Source organism: Anas platyrhynchos, chromosome 4, assembly GCF_047663525.1.
Source record: "Anas platyrhynchos isolate ZD024472 breed Pekin duck chromosome 4, IASCAAS_PekinDuck_T2T, whole genome shotgun sequence".
Lineage (NCBI taxonomy): Eukaryota > Metazoa > Chordata > Aves > Anseriformes > Anatidae > Anas > Anas platyrhynchos.
Genome location: NC_092590.1, coordinates 23,619,585 through 23,642,058, shown reverse-complemented (window position 1 = coordinate 23,642,058; position 22,474 = coordinate 23,619,585). Strand labels below are relative to the sequence as shown.

The window sequence follows — 22,474 nt, the reverse complement described above, 5'->3', positions numbered from 1 at the left end:
GAGACAGCCCCTTTTGGCCTTAAAACGAGCTGATTCAGTTCTGCTTGAATATGTGATGAGAAAGGCAGGGGGAGGCTTTCTTGGCCATTGGTGATGTGATATTCCCGTGTTCTTTGGGATGTGAGTCCCCGGCAGCAATAAACACCCAGGCCGACAGAAAGCAGCCACTGGGAGGTGTGAGAGGGTTGCGTCATGCAGGAGGGTTTCGGTTTTGTTTTCAAATTGTCCATTAATGTGAGTTTTGTGGGTTATTGCGCTATCTACAGTGACACCCCGTGGTGATGAAGCAGTAGTTTGTCTCTGAACCTTGGTGGCAAGAGAAAGAGCTGTTCTGCTATGACTCTCCTGCTGCAGACACTCACCAACAGGAGCAAATATAACACTGAGAGGGAGTTTTTCCTTGGATTAAGTATAATTCCTTACAGGGTATAGGGAGAAAACTCTTCTGCTGTTATCCTTTACTACCCATACTGTTAATATTTCTAGATGTGATTTTGTATGCCTACTGCCCGTCCTCAGCAGTAAATAAACAAATAATAAGCTTGCATTAACAAATATAATTTGAATATAAAAAGCTATTTGCAATCAAAAACATTACAGTATATGTGTCCCAGTGTATTTGGAGTTTTGAATGATTTGAATTCTGCTTTATCAAGATAACTTATTTTTAAACTATCAGAAATAATACAAAGGAGTGGTTAATGGGAAGCTTTGCTGCATCCTTCAGCTACCTGAAAGGCATCTACAGCATCAGTGGAACTAAGTCTTTTACAGGTGCCATAGCAAGAGGCAACAGCCACAGACTGCAGCTTGGGAGGGCTGGGATGGATGCTGTGAATGCCATGGGGGCTGTTTTGGTTTTACACACTGTCCCGATTTCACCTGTTCAATTAGATTGTATTTTGTCCAGTTACCATGAGCTTAGTTTACAAGCTCTATCCAGACCTAAAATCCTCCTTGCCAGATGGTGTTCAAGGATGTTCTCACCTCCACCCTTCTCCACCTGGCTCTTTCTCTGCCCTTAAGCTACACTTGTGGGAACACCAGCTCTTGGCTAGAAGTAACCCCAAAGCCTTCCTGGCTCCGTGGAGCAATTTCCTCACCTGGAGTGAAACACAGCTCTTGTACTGAGAGGAAAGGATCAATGGGAACATGCTTCTTGCCCTAAGCCCTACCTATACATCTTCCTAAATATCCTAAATTCATTGCAGCTTACCTTTGACTTTGTTTTTCTCTATTTTAGTGAACACGAGAAAAGTTGTAGAATCACTTTTCCTTTAGAGATCTCCTTTAATCCAAAATGGGATTACTGTCTGTAATGACAACTTTAGCAGGCTAAGTTTTGTGAAGCAGGATTATGTAATAGTTCTGATATACAACAGAATCTGAATTACACCAGATTTCTCATGAAGGATCCTGAGGCAGTTGCTGGTGGTTTTATTCTAATATTGTAGGGCTGCAAAGGACGGAGTTGGGAGTTACCCAGGATTTCACCACAACATAGCAAAGACGAGACTAGAGCCCATACATCCAGTTTCTGCTTGCAAAAGCTGAGTGCAATTCTGCAATATCCTCAGGACCTGGGGACAGCGGAGCTCCTCCAGTCAAAGCAGCTATTTTGGAGTAGTAGTTGTGGGGCTGAAATACCTCTGCAGTAAAAACACTGCCCAGATTTCAACAGAATGTCTGACTGATCAAACTAACTGCCAGACTCCTTCGCTTTCTTCAGCACTCTTTCCCCTGTGATTGAAATGCTACTGCTTTAGGTGGGACAGAACATGCAATTGTATACAGCTCTCAGAAAAAACACGATGCTCTACGTACTAAGCTTTGTTACTGCTTAGCAAACTTGTTTCTGTTTAAATAAACACAGCTGACTTTGGATGCATAATGCAAGGCTTATGCATTTTGGGACACTCAATTTTTATTGCTGCTAATCATGGCTCAAGAAGTTAACATGGAGGCTGAGGGTTTGACTTGTTTTCTTTATAGCAGACTTGAGGGGAATTCATATTTCTTTTTACATAATGACTCCATATTACTTGTGCTACAGCATTCGCATCACCTCTTCAGGCTTCCCTACCCCTGCCTTTTTCAGGGGAAGGAGGGGCAGGTGTCAGATGAAACAAAAATGATCCAAGAGTGCAATCTTAGTTAATTATGCAAAAGATGGATGTGCTGCACATTCAATCTGCTATTAATCAGCTATTTTAGGACATGAACACAATACCTGCCAAGCAAATTTAAAGGGAGAACTATATTCAAACTTCACAGCTGTCAATACTTCATGAGGTAGAGAAAAAAGATAAATGAATACTTCAAGAGAAACACAATTCATGGAAAAATGAAGAAGGATCAAGATCAGAAAGATCAAGACCTTTTTAAATCCAAGGGATGAGCATACTCAGTGACAGGACTTTTTCACAACAAAAATACCCTAAGAATTCAAGGAACATTCCTGTTCCCAGTCACTCTGGAGTAGAGTAACAGAACTATCAGCCACTTCAGGCATCTCACTGCGCAGCTGCTTGTTGCAATTCACAAACTATATGAAGAATCCCACACATGGGATGATTGTGTTATTTTTTTTAAGTATGTTTGTACAGGGTCCTACTTAGTTTTTCCATAGAAGCATGTGTAATAAATCTGCCTGAAACTTAAACTTCAATCAGCTAAGACAGACTATCTCTCTCTCACAAAACATTTCTGAAAGAGACATAGATGAGGTTCCTCCTATTCAGCAAGCAGTCAGAATACTTATCTACAATGTTTAAGATTGCCTCCTCTATAACTTTTGAACCTGCATTCCCCATGTCTCAGTCACTACACTCACCACCTGGCTATAACATATACAATGCTTAAAAGCAACTTCCCTTCAACTTTAGGTGTTAAAGCGGATTGGGAAGAAAAGAGAAAGCAGTGTTTTGAGAAAAACAGATATAATTCAAAGTTAGAAATAATTTGCAAAAATTATCAGATCCTAAACAAATAATACATATAGAAAAACATTATACAATTGAGATAACAATATTTAATTTAAGTTAAAAAATCCAAATGCCTCTGGAAGCAACCAATTTGCTAACATTATTTATGCTGCACAATTTCAAGTTTCAAGTTTTGTTTTGTAAGCACCCTATAGTCATTTACCATTGTCTTCCTTTATTCATCATAAGACTGCCACAAGCTGAAACATCACCAAAATTTTTATTTATTTTTTTTTTTTTTTACAATTTACTAAAAGCCTATTCCACAAAATTCAGTCAAAATCAAGAGATTTCAATTTACTATTTGTTAACATACTTCAGCTAAAGTCTTATAAAAGACATGAATAATTAACCTAATTGATAATAGACAAAGGAAATTTCTCCAGTACCATGTATCTTGGTTTTCATAAAGATTATATGTGGTATGTGCGCAGCAGAAAGCAGACCTACACTAATTTATGCCCCAAAAGAGGAAATCAGACTACTCAGAATGCAGACTTCCTTTTGCACTGAATCTTGTGGCCTCAAATATGACCAAATTGCATTAGGCATCCTTTCCTAGGGAGATAAATTTTTTGGAAGACTGGTCCCTTAGTCACTCTGCTTCAAGGCCAGAAATACAAGATTTATTTTGAAACAGATACTGTGTTGATAAAGTTACTTTACCTGATACTTCATACTACAAAGCATTAGAAAATAATCAGGACAAAGTTGAATTTATTCTACATATGCTTTCTAATTGTATGTAAAAAATGAAATGACCAATTTCCACACTTTGTTTCATAAGTTATAAAATACGTTCAAGCTAGTTTATAACCTTGACTTCAAAAAACATGAGTTTTTAAAAACGAAATGTATGATGACACTTATCATATTACCATGATCAGCAAACATACCGCATTCAGAATCTTCTTATTGGCAAAGATATGGAACCAAACTATATTTACAAGAACCGTTTCTTTTCTCTGCTCCTTCTGCAAATGAAATGTAGCACCAAGTAGGTCTTATTAAGTGATTTGACCTTTTTTTCCTGTCTCTTCTTCCTGATTATTCCAGATTATCAGATCACTATTTTCAAACTTGCCTGTGCTTCAACTACTCAGTTTTGCATATCTAGCATATCCATACTATGGTTTACTATATTGGACATATCTAATTTTAAGATAGTTCATTATTCCACACACAGTAGTGAACAGTAATTCAGATTTAAAAGTGGTGTTCCATATTAAAACAGTGTATAAATTACAGATAAAAACGTGAACTGAGAAATTGCAAAGTGCAATTCTTCTAGCAACGGAAGTAAAATTCTTTGGTGAGCATAGAGACAATGCACGGAATCTGTTTCTTGGCATTAAAATCCAGCCGATTGGAGTAGGATTCGTATTCTGACACTCTGCGATTTACACGTGTTAAAATCTGCATGAGTTCAAGTTTCCTTGCATGTTCCTTCAGCACCCTACACAGAGACTGAATAAACCAGGAGCCTTCAGCTGCATTCCGCCAGGAGTAATAGCCTGTGGAAGACAGACCAAAATGATCAGATGCAGCAGCCTCTGACATAGGACAGGATAGCAATTATCAGAACAATGTAATGTAACCAATAGCAGTTAAGGTTTTAAAATAATTAGATAAAAAACACAAACCACTAATCAACTATCAGATTTAATAGTCTCTTCAAATTTCAACCCAAAAGATTTTTCTAACTGTCTCATTCTTTTCTAATCTAAGAAAACGTTAAGTAGGTAGAAAATCAAAACTACCTTCTGCTCCAACAGCCTTGGCCATTAACCATTTATTATTTTATCATGCTATACACATATATGAAGGAAAGACATAGGACAGACAGAGCCAAGATGCAAAATGGATTTCAGTGACACTATCTTCAGGTCTATATGCATGAATTGAAGACTGGAGCTTATTTTTGGTAACTCATGATGTAATGGGCATACTAAGGGCTCCGTCACCACTGCTATGCTTACGATGAAAGTAGAGCCAACAGACAGATAATATGCTGCTGTTTATCACCACTTCTGTATATACATCTTTAGATGTCCAACAGCTCTTTTCTTTCAAAATTAATAATACCATTTGTTTCCTGCTGTTAACTTATTTGCATAACTCAGATTAACTAAATTTACAGCAAATGAACGTTTGAGGGTTTGCCAATGAGGAAGATGTATAATCAGATTATTTTTTGTAGGAACTGAAAGTAACAACTACCTCAAAAAGAAATTAAATCAAGGAGAAGAAAAGATAAAAGGAAGAAAATTTGAATTTTCCAATTTGTATTTTCAAACAAATGAAATAATCAGATACCGAATGGACAAAACTGTAAATTGCCATGCTCAGTACAATATATCAATACAAGCTGATATATGGATACAGTTTCAGAAATAAGGATTTTCTTTGCAAGTTTCTCACCTGGAGCAGTAGAATATGCATATAGGAAGTCTGCTTCTACAGGTATTTTCTGACACATCATTTCATCTGGTCCACTGTCTGCCTCAACACCAGAATCTAGTTCTGTCCCTCTACAAGCCTATTTGTTGGAAAGAAGAGTGGAAAATAAAATATACATGAGAAAAAGGCAGTGATAACAATGATCAGAACAATGATTTTTTTTTTCCAGCTTTGAAGAGTATTAGACTAACCAGATTCAGAAGAAAAGAAACAAGCATTTATTTAAATTAATTGCAGTTTGGTTAAAATAGATATTCATTCAAAAGTACATTCAGAAACTCACTAAAATATTTGCTAGCATTGAAAAAGATTTTGCATTACCTTAATTCATAAGAATTTCAGCTATAACAAATGCTGCCTATCTCAGAGGGCAGACTGCATCAATACCAAACCTGAAGAGAATCTTATTCTGCAAATAATTCCATTTAAAGCAACTTTAGGAATAATTAACTTTTTTGTACTTGTAACTAATGGGAATTTTTTTTTCCAAGTGTTCTTGTGATTCAAAGATCATTGTTCAGTTTTACATCACCTGAATGAAGAAGAGTTTGGGTTTTCCTGCTAAACTTCTGCACTTGTCACCCCTGAAAAGACTTGTTACTGCTTTCAGTTCAAGGGGGCCATCTGTACCATAGATGAGTCCTTCTTCACCATGGCTTAGCAACACACAAACAAAACTGCTTCGTTTACTGTGATCTTCTTCAGAAACTTGGAAGAAAAGAGAAATATCATAACTTACTGCATTTACCCAAAAGCTTTGAACATTTGGTATTTCCTATATGACAGAACTCATTAAATTAAGAACAACTATTCCTACACGTAGAAACCTCAAACCAATTTCACTTCTGAACAAAAGGAGCCAGCCTACTTTACTTCAGAAGTTTGAACACAGAAGTCCCTAAATTAAAGGTCTGCCCTACCCACTGTAAAACATGGGCACAAAACTAAGCCATGAACACTGTGAGGAGACAACAGTGTCTTGAAGTCCAGATGGTACACCTCACTCATACAGTAACAGTATATGGGATCAGACTGATTGGGAAGTTCTAAGTTTTGGAAAAGGATAGGGAAGCCTTGTCTCTCTTTCCAGTCTGGGACACTTCAACGGCTTGGATTACATAGGAACTGAACGTAGCGTGAAAGTTATGGCTGCTGGGGGACCTACGTACTACAATTATATGCTCCTCTCTGCTCTTGCCCTAGTGAAGTCTAGCAACATTATTCAGGCCTCTGAGTTCCGTACCTGAAGACCTTTAAGCTTGCTATAGAGCAATTATAGATTTATTTTTTCATCTTTTAGTATGTAAAGAACATGCAACAGATGTTCTATGATGTATTTTGTTGCCTGAATTTGATGACCAAGACAATTATTTTAAATATATGAAAAGATACAAAAAAAAGGTTTAAATGAAGGGATCCAAAAGGATTTTTTTTAGTTGGAACCTCAAGTAAATATAAGAGTTTGTAGATGAAACATATCCCAAAAACTGAAATGTTCTCTTCTAGAGCTTACCAAAATACTGAATTTCTACTTCGGAAAATATGAACTATTTTTTATTTTTCCTCACATGAAACACACACTTAGGCATTTCTATAATCTAAAGACAAGAACTGCATCTAGAAGAGTCAGAAAAGGCTAGTTTGGTGCAATCAGGCTCTATTATTTATTGTACGTTTGGAGGCCTTATACCACGGGTAAGACAGAAGCCTGGAATCAGAGATTACAACTTTCCACTTTCAGCTACTGTCAACACACAGGCATCAAATTAACCATACCTGGAAGCCTTCTTTGGCACTAAAGGGCCTATGTCTATGTTAGCAAATATGCAAATTTAAAAATGGGGATTACTGCAGACTAATTGGCTGTTAGGAATAATCCCTGGAACACTTTCACTGCTGAACTGTGACCAGGAACAGCCCAGGAGAGTGCAAACAGGCACGAGCCACAGTTGTGCCAGAGAACCTTCTTACAGCTAACTAGAGTAGACTGCATTCCAGGGCTATGGAGCACCATTTAATTTGGTGGCCTAGATATAGCCAGCTCCAAACAAAACAGGATTAACACAAACAATAGCATAAAGTTCTTGCCTGAGATAAAGATGTTTTGATTCACAACTCAAACAAAACATGAGTTAATTCTCTTTTAGAGTAATTCAGTCCACACACCATCAGTTTTGGCCCCTTGATCATAACATACCTCCTGGGTCACACCACTAAGCATATAGCACAGAACCCTTCTACCCAATTCTACCCAAAAAACAGGACTCTTTCCAACTCACAGAATTTCAGTGATCCAAAGGTCAGAAAATATATCAGCCTGCATTTAAGTTGCAGCATGTTTTTCCATCCCTCTTTAGAAGACGAGAAAGGGAGACGAGACTGAGACAGTCATGGCACAAAAGATGGAGAAACAACAAAGATGAAAAAACATAAAAACAACGACATACACATTATCTTTAGCAATAAATCACGGGGAGATGTGAAATATCATGTAAAAGAATGATAAGAGAAGATATTTGAAGGCTAGAGGTGGTTTTGAAAACAGCGGTGGATTTAACATGCATTCATATCATATGATAACTTACCATTTTTCAAAACTTTAATAATGTCCCTGCATGAAAGATCATTGCTAAGCTTGGTTTTATATCCCAGCTTCATGAAAACTTCTCTGACGCTCGCAGCATCTACATCCGTACCCGAACGAGATGACAGTCCTATACATAAAAGACACATGTCATTTTGATATGATATCGATAAAATGCTCTAAGACAGACAAATTATTTTCTCTTATACCTGCAGTCTAGAATAACATTCCATTATTCCAGATTCACTCTAATAGAAAAACAGTGCATTGTCACACAGTGTATTGTCACACATGCACACCCCACCCCTCTCTGTATCTGTTTTGCAGATTTATCTATCACTTATTTTTATATCCACCTATTTATATGAAGACTGAGAAAAAGATTTACATAACAGAAGTCATGACTAAAAGGCAAGACAGACTTCCATCGCCACCTGTTTTTTCTCTCCATTAAAGCTATACCCTAACATGTTCTCCCTGTGCATATTTAGATGAGTACATTGAAATGAATCACGCCCATTCAAACCATTTAATTTTAGAATGCAGTCAAAACTGGACTGCATATTTAATTCTGAAGAATAATACATACCATCACTTTATCTGAAATATGGAAAAAATAAATGAAAAATTGGAAGTATTACCGGTATCTTTGTGGAAGTTCTTATTGTTTATTATAACACATTCTCCCATCTCTGGATAATCCATTCTGTAGCTGTAGTCTGGCAGAATTCCTGAGTCCATAGACTTGCTAGCAGGTAGATTCATTCTGTACACAAATCAGACAACCTTTAAGTGTTACTTTCTGTTCTCTCTTCACTAATTTCTAATATATATAAGTAAATAAATTATTATTTTAGCAAAAACAGCAGAGCTGGTAAGACTTGCTTTTTGATAGAAGTTATGTCTGCGAAATCAGTGAATAGATCTGACATAAGACAAATGAAGACTGTACGTGCCCAGAGGTTGAAATAACCAATAAAACTGCTTTGTATAGCTATGCTCCCAAATAAATAATATTTCAAGCTCTGTAAAATCTACACACACAAAAATAAACAAGAAAAGAGTCATCTGTATTTCTAGTAATCCTCTGTGCAACTTGTAACAAGCTTAAAATTCAAAGAATCAAGGAAGCATTGTAGCTACAGTGATAATGCCTTTGCACAGGAGAACACATAACAGTGACTTAAGGAAACCAATGATCATACCAAGAAATCTTTTTAAACTATTGCTTTTAAGCAGCTAGGTATCTGGAAGCAAGATAAATTTAAGACTGAAAGTCTAGAACTGAATTCCAAGCAAGAGCCATATTACCACTGAATTTTCACAGGTAAATATTCAAAAGCTAGAAAATTATGAAGACGCTACATGTAGCTGTAATTTTATCTCAATGTGCACTCTAGCTACCACTTGTGTCTCTGGAGCTGTTTTCAATTGTACTCAGTCAACACATACTGAAGTCAGTATGCCTTTCCTCATTTAAACACATGGGTAAGGGGTTGTAAGACTGAGGCCTGTTGTCATACTGTATTTTACAATTAAAGAGTTTGTAATACTCTTAAATCAACTTTTCACTAAAACAATAAAAAGAATGAGTTAACAAACAAATCAACTTCCCAGACAGGCTGTAATTTGATCATACTGCTACACCAATGTAATGACTGTCATCAGGAAGCACAGGACTTCTTTTCTTCCTTTCCACTGCTGTAAATTCCCCTTGCAATATTGCTTCTGCACACATAGATCTACAGCAGTTCAGTTTAAGCAACTGCACTGGCTGCTGCAAGTTCAGGTGAGCACTAGAAGGAGTCCAAGAAAAGCTGTGAACATCCAGCACAGGGTGAGACAGAATTCTCTTTTCAAGACCAGCTAACTGCTTGGTAATACTGCTAAGCCAAATCTAACCGCACCTTAAGCGTTTTGTTTTTTAGTTCCTTGTACATACATACATCCTGTTTTGTCAGAAATGGTATATTTTCAGTGTCAGTACAACAGTTTTCATATTTTTTTTATTTATTTTTTTAAATGATTATAGTTTAAAAGTAAAGCTGTCAATTATGGTAATAGCATTTCTTCTGCAGTTCTCATCTTCAGTTGCAGCACAAGATTCCTCAACACACATAGTGACTTAAAACAAAAACCTCACTTACCCTTTGGAACCAGGGAAAGATTTTGCATCTGCCAGGTCTTCCCCCAAGAGTAGTCCATCTTTTACGTCTGTCATTCTGGCTCTCAATTATCAACTTGAAAACATAAGAAAACAGAAACATTAACTCCAGATTGCCTAATTTTTGTTAGGTTTCTTTAAGGCTTTGCACAGAGTGATGGTTTTTTTTTAGCATTATGGAGAAAACAGGAATATTATGAAGGGAATATTCACACAGAATAACTTTATGCTATAGACAAAGAAATGGAAAGACATCTTAAAAACATGCGTAAGCATCCCTAAATGTCTTAGTAGCATTTTAATACTATGAATATTATATCATATTTGGATCATTCCTTCTCAGTAAGATGGAGAAATTAAAAACCAAGCAATACAAGTTACTTGATGTGTACAAAACCACACCATATTAGGTTTTGGGTCATAGTATTTTGAGAAATCAATCATTTCTCTGCAATCTGTTTGCACATAAATATTACTGCATCCCATATTACTGCATCCCATCCTAATTGGTGTAAACGAAGGTAATTGCAACATAAATAATGTAAAAACCTAACAATATAGCTGTAAATAGTTGGTGGAATGACTTCTGCGCTGTGGACTGCTGTTGACTTTTGATCAGTATGTAGGGCAAAAAAGGATGAATGATACCAAGGCAGGAATCAATATAAAAGCACTACGCCTGCCTCCCAGTTACTCTGTGTATATTCACGAAACACACTACAGCACAGTCCCAGAATGGTTTGGGTTGGACAGGACGTTTGAGATCACCCAGTTCCAACCCCCTGCCATGGGCAGGGACACCTCCCCCCAGCCCAGGCTGCCCACAGCCCCATCCAGCCCGGCCTTGAGCACCTCCAGGGATGGGGCACCCACAGCTTCTCTGGGCAGCCTGTGCCAGGGCCTCACCACCCTCTGAGAGAAGAATTTCCTCCTGAAATCTAATCTAAATCTCCCCTCTTTTAGTTTAAAGCCATCACCATGTTATCTTTAACTCAGGATGCAGAAAAAGGATGAAGCTTCATAAAGCTAAACCACCAGATCAGACAGAATAATAAATGCTTAGAAGTGAAATAAATGCTCAGACACAAGACAAGGCACTCCAAGGTACAAATTTTAAAGAAATTTGCTGAACAGACAGATTTTCGGTAAATAGGGATGTACATGTAACCAGACCCAGCAGTAAAGCTTGTAGGTCAGACACGATGGAGATTCCTATTGAGGACTTGGGTTCTCAAGTGAGACTTACAGCTACAATTGCCTCCTTACACTATCACATTACTGTGTTATCTTTTTATTTACACTCTAATGTACCATAAATATCCCTGGGCCCACATGTTTTCTGTAGAGCAATTACTCATCAGAAGCACTAACTTGGGTACATACAACCTTCTCTTTCCTGGTTTCTTAGAGGCATTTACCTACATTTTTAGTGGCTTCAGAAGATCTTTGAGGTTATTCTGAATACTATTGCTCTGTATCTTGGAGCGCTGATGTAAGTCAGAAATTTTGTTCACCAAATTATTCCAGACTCGAGAACCATATCGTATAACAATACACAGGTCGCCTGACAGCCAAGTTACAGAAGCATCACTTAAACTGGTTATTTCAGAAATAAAGTTTCCAAAATACATTTTCAGTTTATAACTTCGAAATGTACTTTAAATACAATATCAGTGGGTGGAAAGTAGGTCTGCGATGCTGATGCTGCCTGCCTAGCACCACGATCTGGGTTCACTCGGCCTAACTACAAAACTTGATCTCTTAGAAGTTCCCTCTGGAAAAAGAGGGAGCACTCCCACAGCGAAATTCAACTACCTGAGCCCTGTGGCACCACAGTGATCCAGCCCTCAGCCTGACCATTAGGCAAGGAGCACTAGTGTTGACAGGAAACGAGTCTTGAGCAACAACCTGTGCCTCCACAGTCAGATGTTGCTGAAAAGCAGAGCTTCTGATCCCCAGGCATGGGCAGGAAAGGCTTTCATTGACAAGGATGCTACAAGTCCCCCTGGCCCAGCAGAGACCAGATTCCACGAGTTTCTGTGCCTCTTTCACCCTGTCCCTACCACAGTCATCCTTGTCTTCAGTTCCCAGCTTTCTTCAGCTCTCTGAGTCTTCTGAGCAACCCAGCCCCTCCACACTGGGAGAGACAGGGAAAAACCCAACTTGTTTGCTTGCGTGTTTTCTGCCTGCCAACAGTAACGAAGACACACACCACACAGAAAGGCACAATATCACACAGCGAGCCCATTATCTAAACCAGCCAGCAGGCGTAGTGAGAGCTGTGCTGATAGCCTGGATGACACAGTGCTCACACAGTGCCCAGCTTCCCATGCAGCTCTCTGGCATCACGAAGAGCTGTGTTTAAGTATCTGGATCACTGGTGTAAGCCAGCAAATACATGACTACCTGAGCTGTGGTCACACCCTGTCTATCACATAAACCAACATGGGCTTCCAGCAACTCCCTAGAGAAAGACTTGGCTAAAGAATAGGGAAAGCTAAAAACTCTCTGCCCTACAGAGTGCAGAAGCATTAGGGAGGGTAAGCAGGTTGTCAGGCTGCTTTGGGTTCACGTCAGATGGGCTCCAACCAAACTGTTGCATCCCAGTAGGGACTGGTTTTGGTACTCAGTGGGTATAACACTGCTGAACAGCAGCAGGCTTGCTGTCTGCTTTTATAACATGAACGTTAACTCACATTGCAAACAGTAAGAAACAAAGATCTTCAACATTTAAGTGTCCTTAAATCAACACTTATCTCCTTGACTCTTTTGTAACCCTAATTTAAAATTGCTCTCCCTGATCCAGTGCCAAGGAAACAATGAAGCTTGCAGAAGTGGCTAGCAGAAACTACAATTATAGTGAATTACAGTAATTTGCTTTTGAGGCATGTAAGATGCATTTTGCAGCATGATACCATAGAAGTATTTCTAACTAAAAGCAATTGCTCATTATCTACAGCTTCAGTTGTTTAATGAAGCATGAAAGCCTACTGCATTCTGCTGCATCTTGAGAGGAGCTTGTCCAAGCATCTTTACAGAAGCCGGACAGATAATGAAGAAAACCTGAATATAACACAGTAGGCATTTAAAATACGTATGCTTCATCTTCAGAATAGAGTCTGCAACTCACCTTTAATGTCCACGGACTTCTGAGCACACCAAGCTGCCTGCACTTCTTCAAAGAACAAAAGGCATCCACCAAGAGGGACCTGATTTGTTGCTAGGCACAAAACGCCTGCTTTCAGGCTCCAGTCAGGGTGACAGCAACGCTCTCTGGAGGATGATGCTGACTCTAACAGACTACTAAGAATTGCCTCATCTCAGCTGAGGTAATGCAGTGATGTCATTCTGTCAAGCAGAATTCACATTTCCCTGCAGAGAATGAGCTATTGGTATTTAGGAATGAGGAAAAAATCAGGACAGGGCTTTATGGATTTAATTGAAAATGGTTATTCTGTTCCTTGATATTCTTTCCTCTGAAAGTTTAGGTAGGAAAAGCTTTCACCTGTCAGGAAACTTAAAAATAGAAATAATAATAATAATAATAATAAAAAAACCAAGTAGCAAAAACAAGCAATAGCTTTTCTTTAATCTAGTAGAGTATGTAATGCAAGTATTAGGAAGCCTACGTTAATGGTCTATTTTTCAGTATTTGAAAAAAAATATATATATATAAAAATGAAACAAACAAACCCTATGAGACAGATACAGGATGTGAAGTTGATCCTACGATGATGTTTAGAGGCACTAAGCAGTTAAAGAAAACCACAGTGCTTGACAGAGGTCCAGCACTATGCTCAGCAAGCTATGAGGAATGAACCACAGTCTCCCTGTGTAACAACAAAAGCAAGAACTGTATTTTGCTCTATACAAGTAGTTGTTCCAATGCTTTTATTTTGTTAGGAAGATGATAAAACAATGCGTTTACTGCAGTCTGGCCTGGACTGACTTACTCTACCTGGATCTAATGAAATTAAATTCACTTTATCATATATCACACCACTGCCATATGAGAACTATCAAGTTTCTCTTCAGAGCACTGTCTGAATTTTGAACCCTACGAGACAAGTTAACAATACAGTGGTGAAAATACCAAAGCTTCTCAGACAAGAAAGGGAGCAAATAACTGAGCTGTCTCTAGTTACCGATACTGTCCTGAAATCTGCAAGCCAGGCTGGACAAGACAACACATGTTCACTTCAGGTCAGCTGCCACAAAGCACCGCTTGTAACAGTGTTAAAATGCATACCCAAAACAGAAACCAGAATCATAAAACATGCCCTCAAAGGTTACAAAGGGGCACGGTTTCCCTCCTCATGTGACTGCAATATTCTGGCTACGTGACTGACATGGGCTGAAAGCAGATATTTTGTGCACGCAGAACGCTGTGATGCTAATGCAGATACGCAAAACCAGTTATACATTGCAGAATGTACAATTATTGATAATTAGATGCTTAATGATGGAAGGAAGACATAGCGGACCGTACAAAAAGCTACACAGATGTGAAATACAGCGTTATATTTCCTGTGTGGCGTTACACCACCACCAGAAGCTGCTGCCCCCGATGGGAGCGTGCCAGCTTTGTGAGCCCTCCGCAGTTACTTCTCCTCTGGATGTGGCCGCTGGAAAAGGCTCGCCCTGGGCCAGCACTCTAATCTTCCAGAGCCAAGCCAAATTTAATTTATCATCGTTAGCCTGCAAAATGAGTAAGACCTGAATGTATCTGGGGAGTTGACGGAAGCCTCCCTAATTCGCCCGTCCACACCTATCAATCCATCACCACGGCGAGAGATAACGCTGCGGAGCCTGACAGGGCTGTTGGGGGTACACATGTTATATTTCAACATGACATTACTGACCAGGAGGGATAACCAGAGAACAGCAACCACGGCGTGCTTTGCGCTGGGAGGGACCTTAAAGCCCAGCCAGCCATGTGCAGGGACACCTCCCGCCAGCCCAACCTGCCCACAGCCCCATCCAGCCTGGCCTTGAGCACCTCCAGGGATGGGGCACCCAAAGCTTCTCCGAGGCCGGGAGCACCTTGGGCAGGGCTCCCCATTGCCCCGCCGCGGCTCCCCGGGCCGTGCCGCCCCCAGCGCCTCCCGCAGCGGGGCCGCCTCTGCCCCTCAGGGCGCCATGGCCGCCCCCCAGCCCCAGCGCCCTGCCCGGGGCAGGCTCCCCGCCCGCCCAGCCCCTGCAGCCCCCGGGCCCCGCACCTCACCTCGGCCCCGCCGCTGCTGCTTTGTCCGGCCTCGGCCTCCTGCCCTCCTCCTGCCCTCCCTCCTTTCTTCCCTCCCTCAGCGCCTCGCTGGCTCCGCCCGGGGAAGGGCGGGCAGGAGGGCGGGCGGCGCGGTGCTGGCTGAGGCGGTGAGTGCTGAGGGGAGGACGGGGGTCGCCCTGAGGGGGTCCCCGCACGGGTGGGAGGTGGGCGGCCAGGCGCTGAGCAGTGCCTGGAGAGCTGGCCCCGGCTCCTGCTGGGTGTGAATTGCGATCGGGCTGCAACTGGAAGCAGTCTGGGCCTCAAAAGGGGCCTCCCATATAGCTCGGCTTCAACATTAATCCATCAATTGGGTCAGGTAGCCCATGGGGCCGTCTCCTGTTCTTGCTAAACCACAGCACCTACCTGCGAGGCTGACAATCCACTCTGCAGATACCCACAGGAGGATACGAACAGTGCTCACCAGTCCAGTGACTTCCCTTTTATCCTGGTATTTGGTGGATTCCTCAGAGCATTGTACCATGTGCCCCAGCCTTTCAGAGGGTGAAAGACAGACCCCAGTAAAATCACTAGGGTGCTCTTGGTCTCTGGCACCGATGCTGACGAGCTGGATGGAGCAAAACTGATTTAGGAGTCCCAGCTGGGATGCCAAAAGCATTACCTGTAGGTTTGTGCTTGGTATGCCTAGCCAATAGCACACAGAGTCAGAATCCCCACAAAGGTATTACAATTAAGTAATTAATTATAGAATTCTGCAGAATCAGGTGTTTGGCAATCTTTCACAAAGCAAGCACCCCTCTGACTTGGATCACTGTTATTTATACACAGCTAACTTGTGAAACTATCTCTGGCTACTTTTCAGTGGAGGTTTTAGCTCACCTAGCTTATCTCTGTTGAGTCTGTGCATTCCAGAGGACCAGGGGTTGGGACACACCAAATCCCACATTTACATGCATTAACATTTCAATTAGTGTGGTTTTTAATAAATTAATGACCCTTAAGGAGCAAAAGCTTGCTACAGATCAGTGTGGAATCTTCCTTCAGCTGTTTTTCTCCTTGCCTTTTAGCTTTCATCCCTTATCTCCCTTGCTTTTGCTAGCTCAAAGCCACAAGTCTCCTTGTTTTCTCTGAGGTTTCCTTGTTTTCCTCAGTTTAAGACTACGCTATGGGTCACAATAGCTCTTGGAACCTGCAGACTAGTTTCAGCTTCGTCATGAACTTTAAGGTCTATATTTTAGTTCCTTTTTGGTACATTGGCCTCTAGGAGCTGGAGTTGGGGTGTGTTTAAGATTAGAAACTATGTTTCCTGGCCTCTCAAAATAAGCCCTATCCTACTTTTTGAGGTTTTATCACCAGGTCTAATATCCTGTATTTTGTGCAAAATTCCTAGCTTCTTATCTGTAGAAGGAACTTTTTCTCATATTAGGAGTGTGAGATAAAAGTTTTATGTTCCTTGTTACAGTTGAGTGCAGATGCGTAGCATTCATTAGTATGCCACAGTTCAGCTCAGTGTAAGGATAATAAAGCTATTTTTCACTCATCTTAAGAAATTTAGCACTAGGGTGAAAGTTTTCTAATAGATTCATCTAAGGCTGTATGGATTTCTTGTTGTTGAGGGCTATGAATTTCTGCTGTACAGATATGTTGCTTGAGTCGTGCAGGCCAGGAAGCTAATGTAAATATCCTATTTTAAATAGTAGTTGGTTTGCATGTTTAAGTTTCATTTTGCAGCAGGTGTGGATAGTGTTTTGTCCACAAGCATTACAGTTTTTTGAGTATGTATTTCATTTTGTTATATATTTTTTTTACGGAAATCTAGGGTTGTATAGGATGAAATTATGCCTTTGTGTTTGTCTTTTGCCTGTAGCAAGAGAAAATCACCGTGTCTGAAATGGTGAGTTCATTTGTTTACAAAAAACAACAAGTCTAAGGTATAGAAATACAAGATGTGCTGTGTTCTCATCACTAAAAAAGTAGTATTTCATCAAAGGGGGAAACGAACTAGCACCTTTATGAAGTCATCTCCCACAAGATGTATTTTCCCCAGTGTCTTCTTGCTATCGTTCTGCTGAGTTGAATGTTGGTGACAAAATTTCTTTCTGGCAAGTGAAATAAAAATAATTCCTTCCTTTGCTTCTGCTGGGCCAGAAGTGACCAAAACAAAGTGGGAATTTCCTGATAAGCTCAGGAGTCTTATTAGTCGGTATGTGCAAATTGTATATGCTCTAAACAGATGTGTTATGTTAGGTATAGTTGATATAGGAAGTAAAGTTACCGTGGAAAAAACTGACGCATTAGACTGCTGGGAAGCCACCAGCTGGTTGGACTGAAGTGACAGTGACAGATCTCAGTTTAAAGTAAGGGCCATTGATCCTCACCCAGGTTCATATCCCCTTCTAGAGGCTGTGTTTTTGCCAGATAATGTACTGCTCTAAATAGGAAGCTTAAAATGTGTTCAGGATTATGGGAATTCTCCTTCACTTCCCTAATTTTAATGGTGACCTGGTGGGAAAGTTCTGATCTAGGGAACATCTATTGTGCTTTTGCACCCAGTTAGCTTACGGCACGACTGCCAGCATCAAAAGGAAACTAAAGGTTCTGCTGGCACTTCTGAGAAATCCTGATTGCTGTCTAATTTCACTTTTCATATCCAAAGAAGAAACTAATAGCCTGAGAAGGAAAGGAGTGGAGGAAATTCATAGGTCAGCAGTCTGATAAGATCTATAGAGATAATATTTGATCCCTACAAAAGGGAACAAATAAAAAAAGCCTTCTGTTATTTAAGACTTGATGAAGGCACTAAACGATCAAAACACAGGCAGGCGTAAGTGTACCATGGATGGAAATGTAGGTGTCCAGGAAACTCCTCTGTGGAAAACTTGAAGCGGGATTCAGAGAATTTAAAATCTGGGTTTTGAAATCCACAAGGATATTTAAATATGTAAACTCGCCTTGTGGATCCATCTTGTTATGGTTGGAATACTTTCACGTATCATTGGTTTAATTCTTTTCTTCCATTGCAACAAGATTGCTGTTTTGAGAACGAGGGCTGATGAGCGGTTAAGCCAGGCAGAACAAAAACCGCACCTTTACTCTTTTTTTACTTCTCACTCCTCTTGCTCTGCTTCACAGTTTCTTAGCAATGCTCTCAGCCATTTGCAGAAGTGCAGACGGGCAATGACATTTCCCAGAAGATAGTTAATGACACATGAAAATAACGATAGTGTGTTATGCTAATCTGCTTTACTACCTCACTTTGTAGTATTTGGATTACTTTATATGCCTAGGAGTTTAAAGGTCGCGTGATAGGAAGTGCTGCTGCATCACATGCTATTTCTTGAAAAGGGATAGGATTGCTACTGAAATTTGCGAGGAATTATATAGAAGGTTAGGTTTTAAAACGTGTGAACGTGTTACGGATCAGTAACAAAAGTGGGCAGCAGAGAACGGAGCGCTCATTTTGGATTTCAGATCTTTTGCTTTCAGAGTAAAAAAGCGCAGCTAGAATCACTGAAATCTTTAACTTTGTCTGGAACCCATGATGCAGTTCCCACACAAATCAATTATCTCATTCATTTCTCCAACAGTAAAGCAGTGTGGTGGTTTCACCCAGCTGGGTAACTGAGCTCCACCACAACCGCTCTCTCACTCCCCCTCCTCAAAGGAAAAGGTGGGGAAAATACAAAGGAAAAGGGCATCATTGCCTCTCACTAGCGGACTAGAGCAGTGAGAAACTAAAAACACCTCACCCCCATCTATACTCTTCCACCTCTTCCTGAGTGGCGCAGGGGAACAGGGAATGGGGGCTGCGGTCAGTCCCTGAGGTTTTGTCTCCGCTGCTCCCTCACGGTCACTCTCTGCCCCTGCTTCCCTTGGGGTCCTTCCCAAACTGAGCCTGTGGGGGCTGCCCACAGGCAGCAGCTCTCCAAGCACTGCTCCCACACGGCTCGGTCCCACAGGGTCCATCCCCCAGGAGCAAACTGCTCCAGCACAGATCCCCCACGGGTGGGGGCAGCTCCCCCCAGACCCCCTGCTCCTGCGTGGGCTCCTCTCCACAGGCTGCAGCTCCGGCCCGGGGCCTGCTCCTGCGGGGGCTCTCCATGGGCCGCAGCCTCCTCCAGGCCACATCCACCTGCTCCACCGGGGGCTCCTCCACCCGTGGGGGGGCTGCAGCGTGGAGATCTGCTCCATGGGGGACCCATGGGCTGCAGGGGGACAGCCTGCTCCACCAGGGGCCTCTCCTTGCACAGGCTGCTGGGGAACTGCTGCTGCCTGCCTTACTACATCTATTCTGTTGTGTTCATCTCTGATGCTATTAACATGAAAATAAATTACCTTCCAAAACTGCGTAAGAAGATTTGATGTTGAAAGGAGTATCATAGCAAGGTTGGGTGTTGTCTACTCTTAGTTAAATAAAGTATGCCCAACAAAAATTGAATTAAAAGGCAACAACGTGTATAGAATATATTAAAAGTGAGCCCTCAAAATTGATATTGATCTATTTGTAATTGCTTTAGGACAAATGAAGAGAAAATGGGAAGAAAGGCTGAGGAAAGTTGAAGAACTAGCATCTCACTATGAAAGAAACCCACTTCCTGCGGTTTATAGACCAAAGCTGTCCCCCTTTGAGCCATCCCCTGTTTGGAAAATATTTTGTCGGCAGGCCGAAGCATTCAGCTATGTAAAAACCTGCAAAGAGGTAAATTATGCTAGGTGAATGTCTCTGTGCTTCAAGTGCATTCAAGGATGATCTTGATTTTAAAAGTTGGTTAACAATGAAGTCTTTGTCAGATTGCAAAATCCCTTTTTTGCAATCATGAGACTTTTTTTTTCCTCGGCTTTTTAGATCATGCTATACTGGAGGTTGCTAGCTCTAAGTACTAGTTGTAACATAAGAATTGAGATGTGGAGTTAACCTCTAACAGTAGAAGTGTTTTTTTGGCAACATTGTATTGATTATAAGTGATTATAATTATATTCATTCTGAATATAAGGAAGGTAGCAGGAGAATGGGAAGGAAGTGAGTTGGGTAGGAAGAAAGAGGAGGAGAAAATGAAGAAGAGAATGACAGGAGGCAGAGACAAAAAGAACAATGCAACTCTACTGGCGTCAGAGTAGCAAGATGCTGAGAAGTAATGATCCAAATAAATACATTATTTAAAATGTATCCTTTGTTTTCAGTTCCCTATATTTAATACTTTTCAAACTGCCGATTTTAAAGAAATATAATGCAACATATCTTTTCCTGAATGTACTTTTACTGGCTTGGTAGTGGTGTTTTTAGTTTGTTTTGGTTTTGGATTTCTATTTTTGTTTTTAAATAACAGAGTCTAAAGACTATCTGCTGTAAAGCCATATGTTGCCATCACACCCATTACAGTGTTTGTTTTAGGACATTGTTCTTCCTCCTGTTAGAGGTACTTGCTGGTGTTCAGGAAAAAAAAGACTACTGAGAAAACAGAATTTGCATGAATGCACAGCAAAGAAAAGCTTCACATTTGTTACTCACGTAACAGATGCTACTTAGTTTAAAAAAGGATAAGCGATCTACTACTTAGTTTCCTAACATTAACTAACCTTTGACCAAATAAATGAATGGATATAGGAATTTCTGAAGAGTTTAATTAGTTTTCGGAATAGTAATTAAAAAAAAAAATCCTTCAATGTTTTTCTTTACAAAGGATGTTCATGTATTTGCCTTGGAAAAGAACACAAAAAATGGACAGAGGTTTTACCTCGTGACAACATACAAAGAGCTTTGGTTTTATTACATGTAAGTATTTAAAAATGTATGCTATACTTTGCTGGGGGATAGGTCAGTCTTGCTCAGAGTAGCACAGCTGTAAAGGGCTGCTCAAGGTTTGATCTTGGCCATGGGGAAAATCTTAATAATGTCAATCCAATCTATTCTACAGTGGTTTTCACCTTTCTTTTGAGCTGCAGACTGCCATTATTTCCTGTGAATTAAGGACCCCAACTACTGAACTTTAATAGCAGTAGATCTGCTTTTACTGTCAGCTTTCTTCAGGGGATCATGTCAACAAATGATGCAAACATATTTCTGTGATTAGTCATATATCAACCTAAATGGGTATTAATATAAATGTCCAATTCCCATTTTATGCTTTTTCATGGTGCAGTTTCAGGTATTGAAAATTTGCTGAACATTTTTTCCAATTTTTGTTTTACAATAAAATACCTGGTTTTGAAGTAAAACAAATGTAAGAGTCAAAGTTTGTATGAACTGTAGACTTGATATTTTTTCTCAATTTGAAAAGAAGATTAAGCTTTCTTAGTTTTTAATTTAGTTGAAAAAAAATAAAAATAATTCTATGTAATCTTATTTTTTGTGCCTAAGACTTAGGACTGATAACATTGTTTTTTTTTTTTTTTTCTCAATTTTTTTTCCTGTTGTTTACATCATTATTTAAATTCCCCAAACCATTTCTGTTGATATTGTAAGACTTCAAGGATAGGGATGGAGGGAACACTTTCCAAACTTAAATTTTAGACCAAGAAAATGTTAGTTACATTTTTTTCAAAGCACTATGGAGCTGTTACTGGTTTTAATGCGAGTGCCTGACTAAGAGATAAAACATTGTGTAGTACGTGTGGGTTGGTGTTTGCAGTTGATAGGTATGTATAATGCTTATCATGAGAGGTCATAATTTGTTTTTGTTTTTCCTTAGCCAAGGTTATAAAACAAGTCTTATGCATTGCTATGAGGTGATTCCTGAAAAAGATGCTTGCAAACTTTATTTTGATTTGGAGTTTTACAAAGCAGCAAATCCTGGTGCAGACGGCAAGAGTATGGTTGCAAAGTTAATCGAGGTAAAATGGCACAGTCATGTTGTAGACTAATTTGAATTTGTTGTTGGTTTAATATAAAACCTAAGTATTTACCGCCTTATCTTGATTATTGTAGTAAAATGAAAAAGGATTAGAGAGTCAGTGGGCATTTTTAACAAAGTGAAAAGTACTGTTTTAATTAAAGCATAAGTTGCCTGCTTTATCAAAAGGAAATACTAGCATGATGGTTGTTGAAATGCTTGTATTCACTG

The 22,474-nt window shown here is 40.0% G+C and overlaps 2 protein-coding genes across 6 annotated transcripts in view; one reads left to right on the top strand and one right to left on the bottom strand.

Moving 5' to 3' along the window:
• Positions 1-2,922: 2,922 nt before the first annotated feature.
• On the bottom strand, positions 2,923-15,843 carry CASP3 (caspase 3). 3 transcript variants are annotated; one of them, XM_021279218.4, is made up of 7 exons: positions 15,819-15,843; positions 10,176-10,268; positions 8,670-8,794; positions 8,030-8,158; positions 5,977-6,152; positions 5,406-5,523; positions 2,923-4,498 (listed from the first exon to the last, which is right to left on the bottom strand). In XM_021279218.4, exons 2-7 carry the CDS (start codon positions 10,247-10,249, stop codon positions 4,272-4,274), a joined length of 849 nt encoding a protein of 282 aa, XP_021134893.1. In that variant the 5' UTR covers positions 10,250-10,268; positions 15,819-15,843; the 3' UTR covers positions 2,923-4,271. The 3 variants fall into 3 exon arrangements, with proteins under 3 accessions (XP_021134893.1, XP_027312089.1, XP_005030551.1); XM_027456288.3 differs by lacking the exon at positions 15,819-15,843 and adding an exon at positions 15,417-15,574; XM_005030494.6 differs by lacking the exon at positions 15,819-15,843 and adding an exon at positions 13,323-13,489.
• Positions 15,429-22,474, top strand: part of PRIMPOL (primase and DNA directed polymerase) — a 16,906-nt gene continuing 9,860 nt past the window's right edge. Inside the window, exons 1-5 of one of the 3 annotated variants that reach the window (XM_021279217.4) lie at positions 16,434-16,638; positions 17,281-17,307; positions 19,931-20,112; positions 21,095-21,186; positions 22,103-22,244. In XM_021279217.4, the coding sequence (XP_021134892.4) occupies positions 19,936-20,112; positions 21,095-21,186; positions 22,103-22,244 (411 nt within the window). In that variant the 5' untranslated portion in view covers positions 16,434-16,638; positions 17,281-17,307; positions 19,931-19,935. Of the gene's footprint in view, positions 15,563-16,433; positions 16,639-17,280; positions 17,308-19,930; positions 20,113-21,094; positions 21,187-22,102; positions 22,245-22,474 lie in introns of those variants that run through there. The other 2 variants (XM_027456287.3, XM_005030496.6) reach the window with 2 other exon arrangements.

What these genes read in the sequence shown, in the direction of transcription:
- CASP3 (XM_021279218.4), bottom strand. Translation starts at nt 10,249, where the DNA reads ATGACAGACGTAAAAGATGGACTACTCTTGGGGGAAGACCTGGCAGAT. An exon ending in TCTTTCCCTGGTTCCAAAGG is followed by an intron (nt 8,795 to 10,175) that starts GTAAGTGAGGTT and finishes ATTTGTGTACAG; the next exon opens with AATGAATCTACCTGCTAGCA. An exon ending in CCAAACTCTTCTTCATTCAG is followed by an intron (nt 5,524 to 5,976) that starts GTGATGTAAAAC and finishes TCCAACAAATAG; the next exon opens with GCTTGTAGAGGGACAGAACT.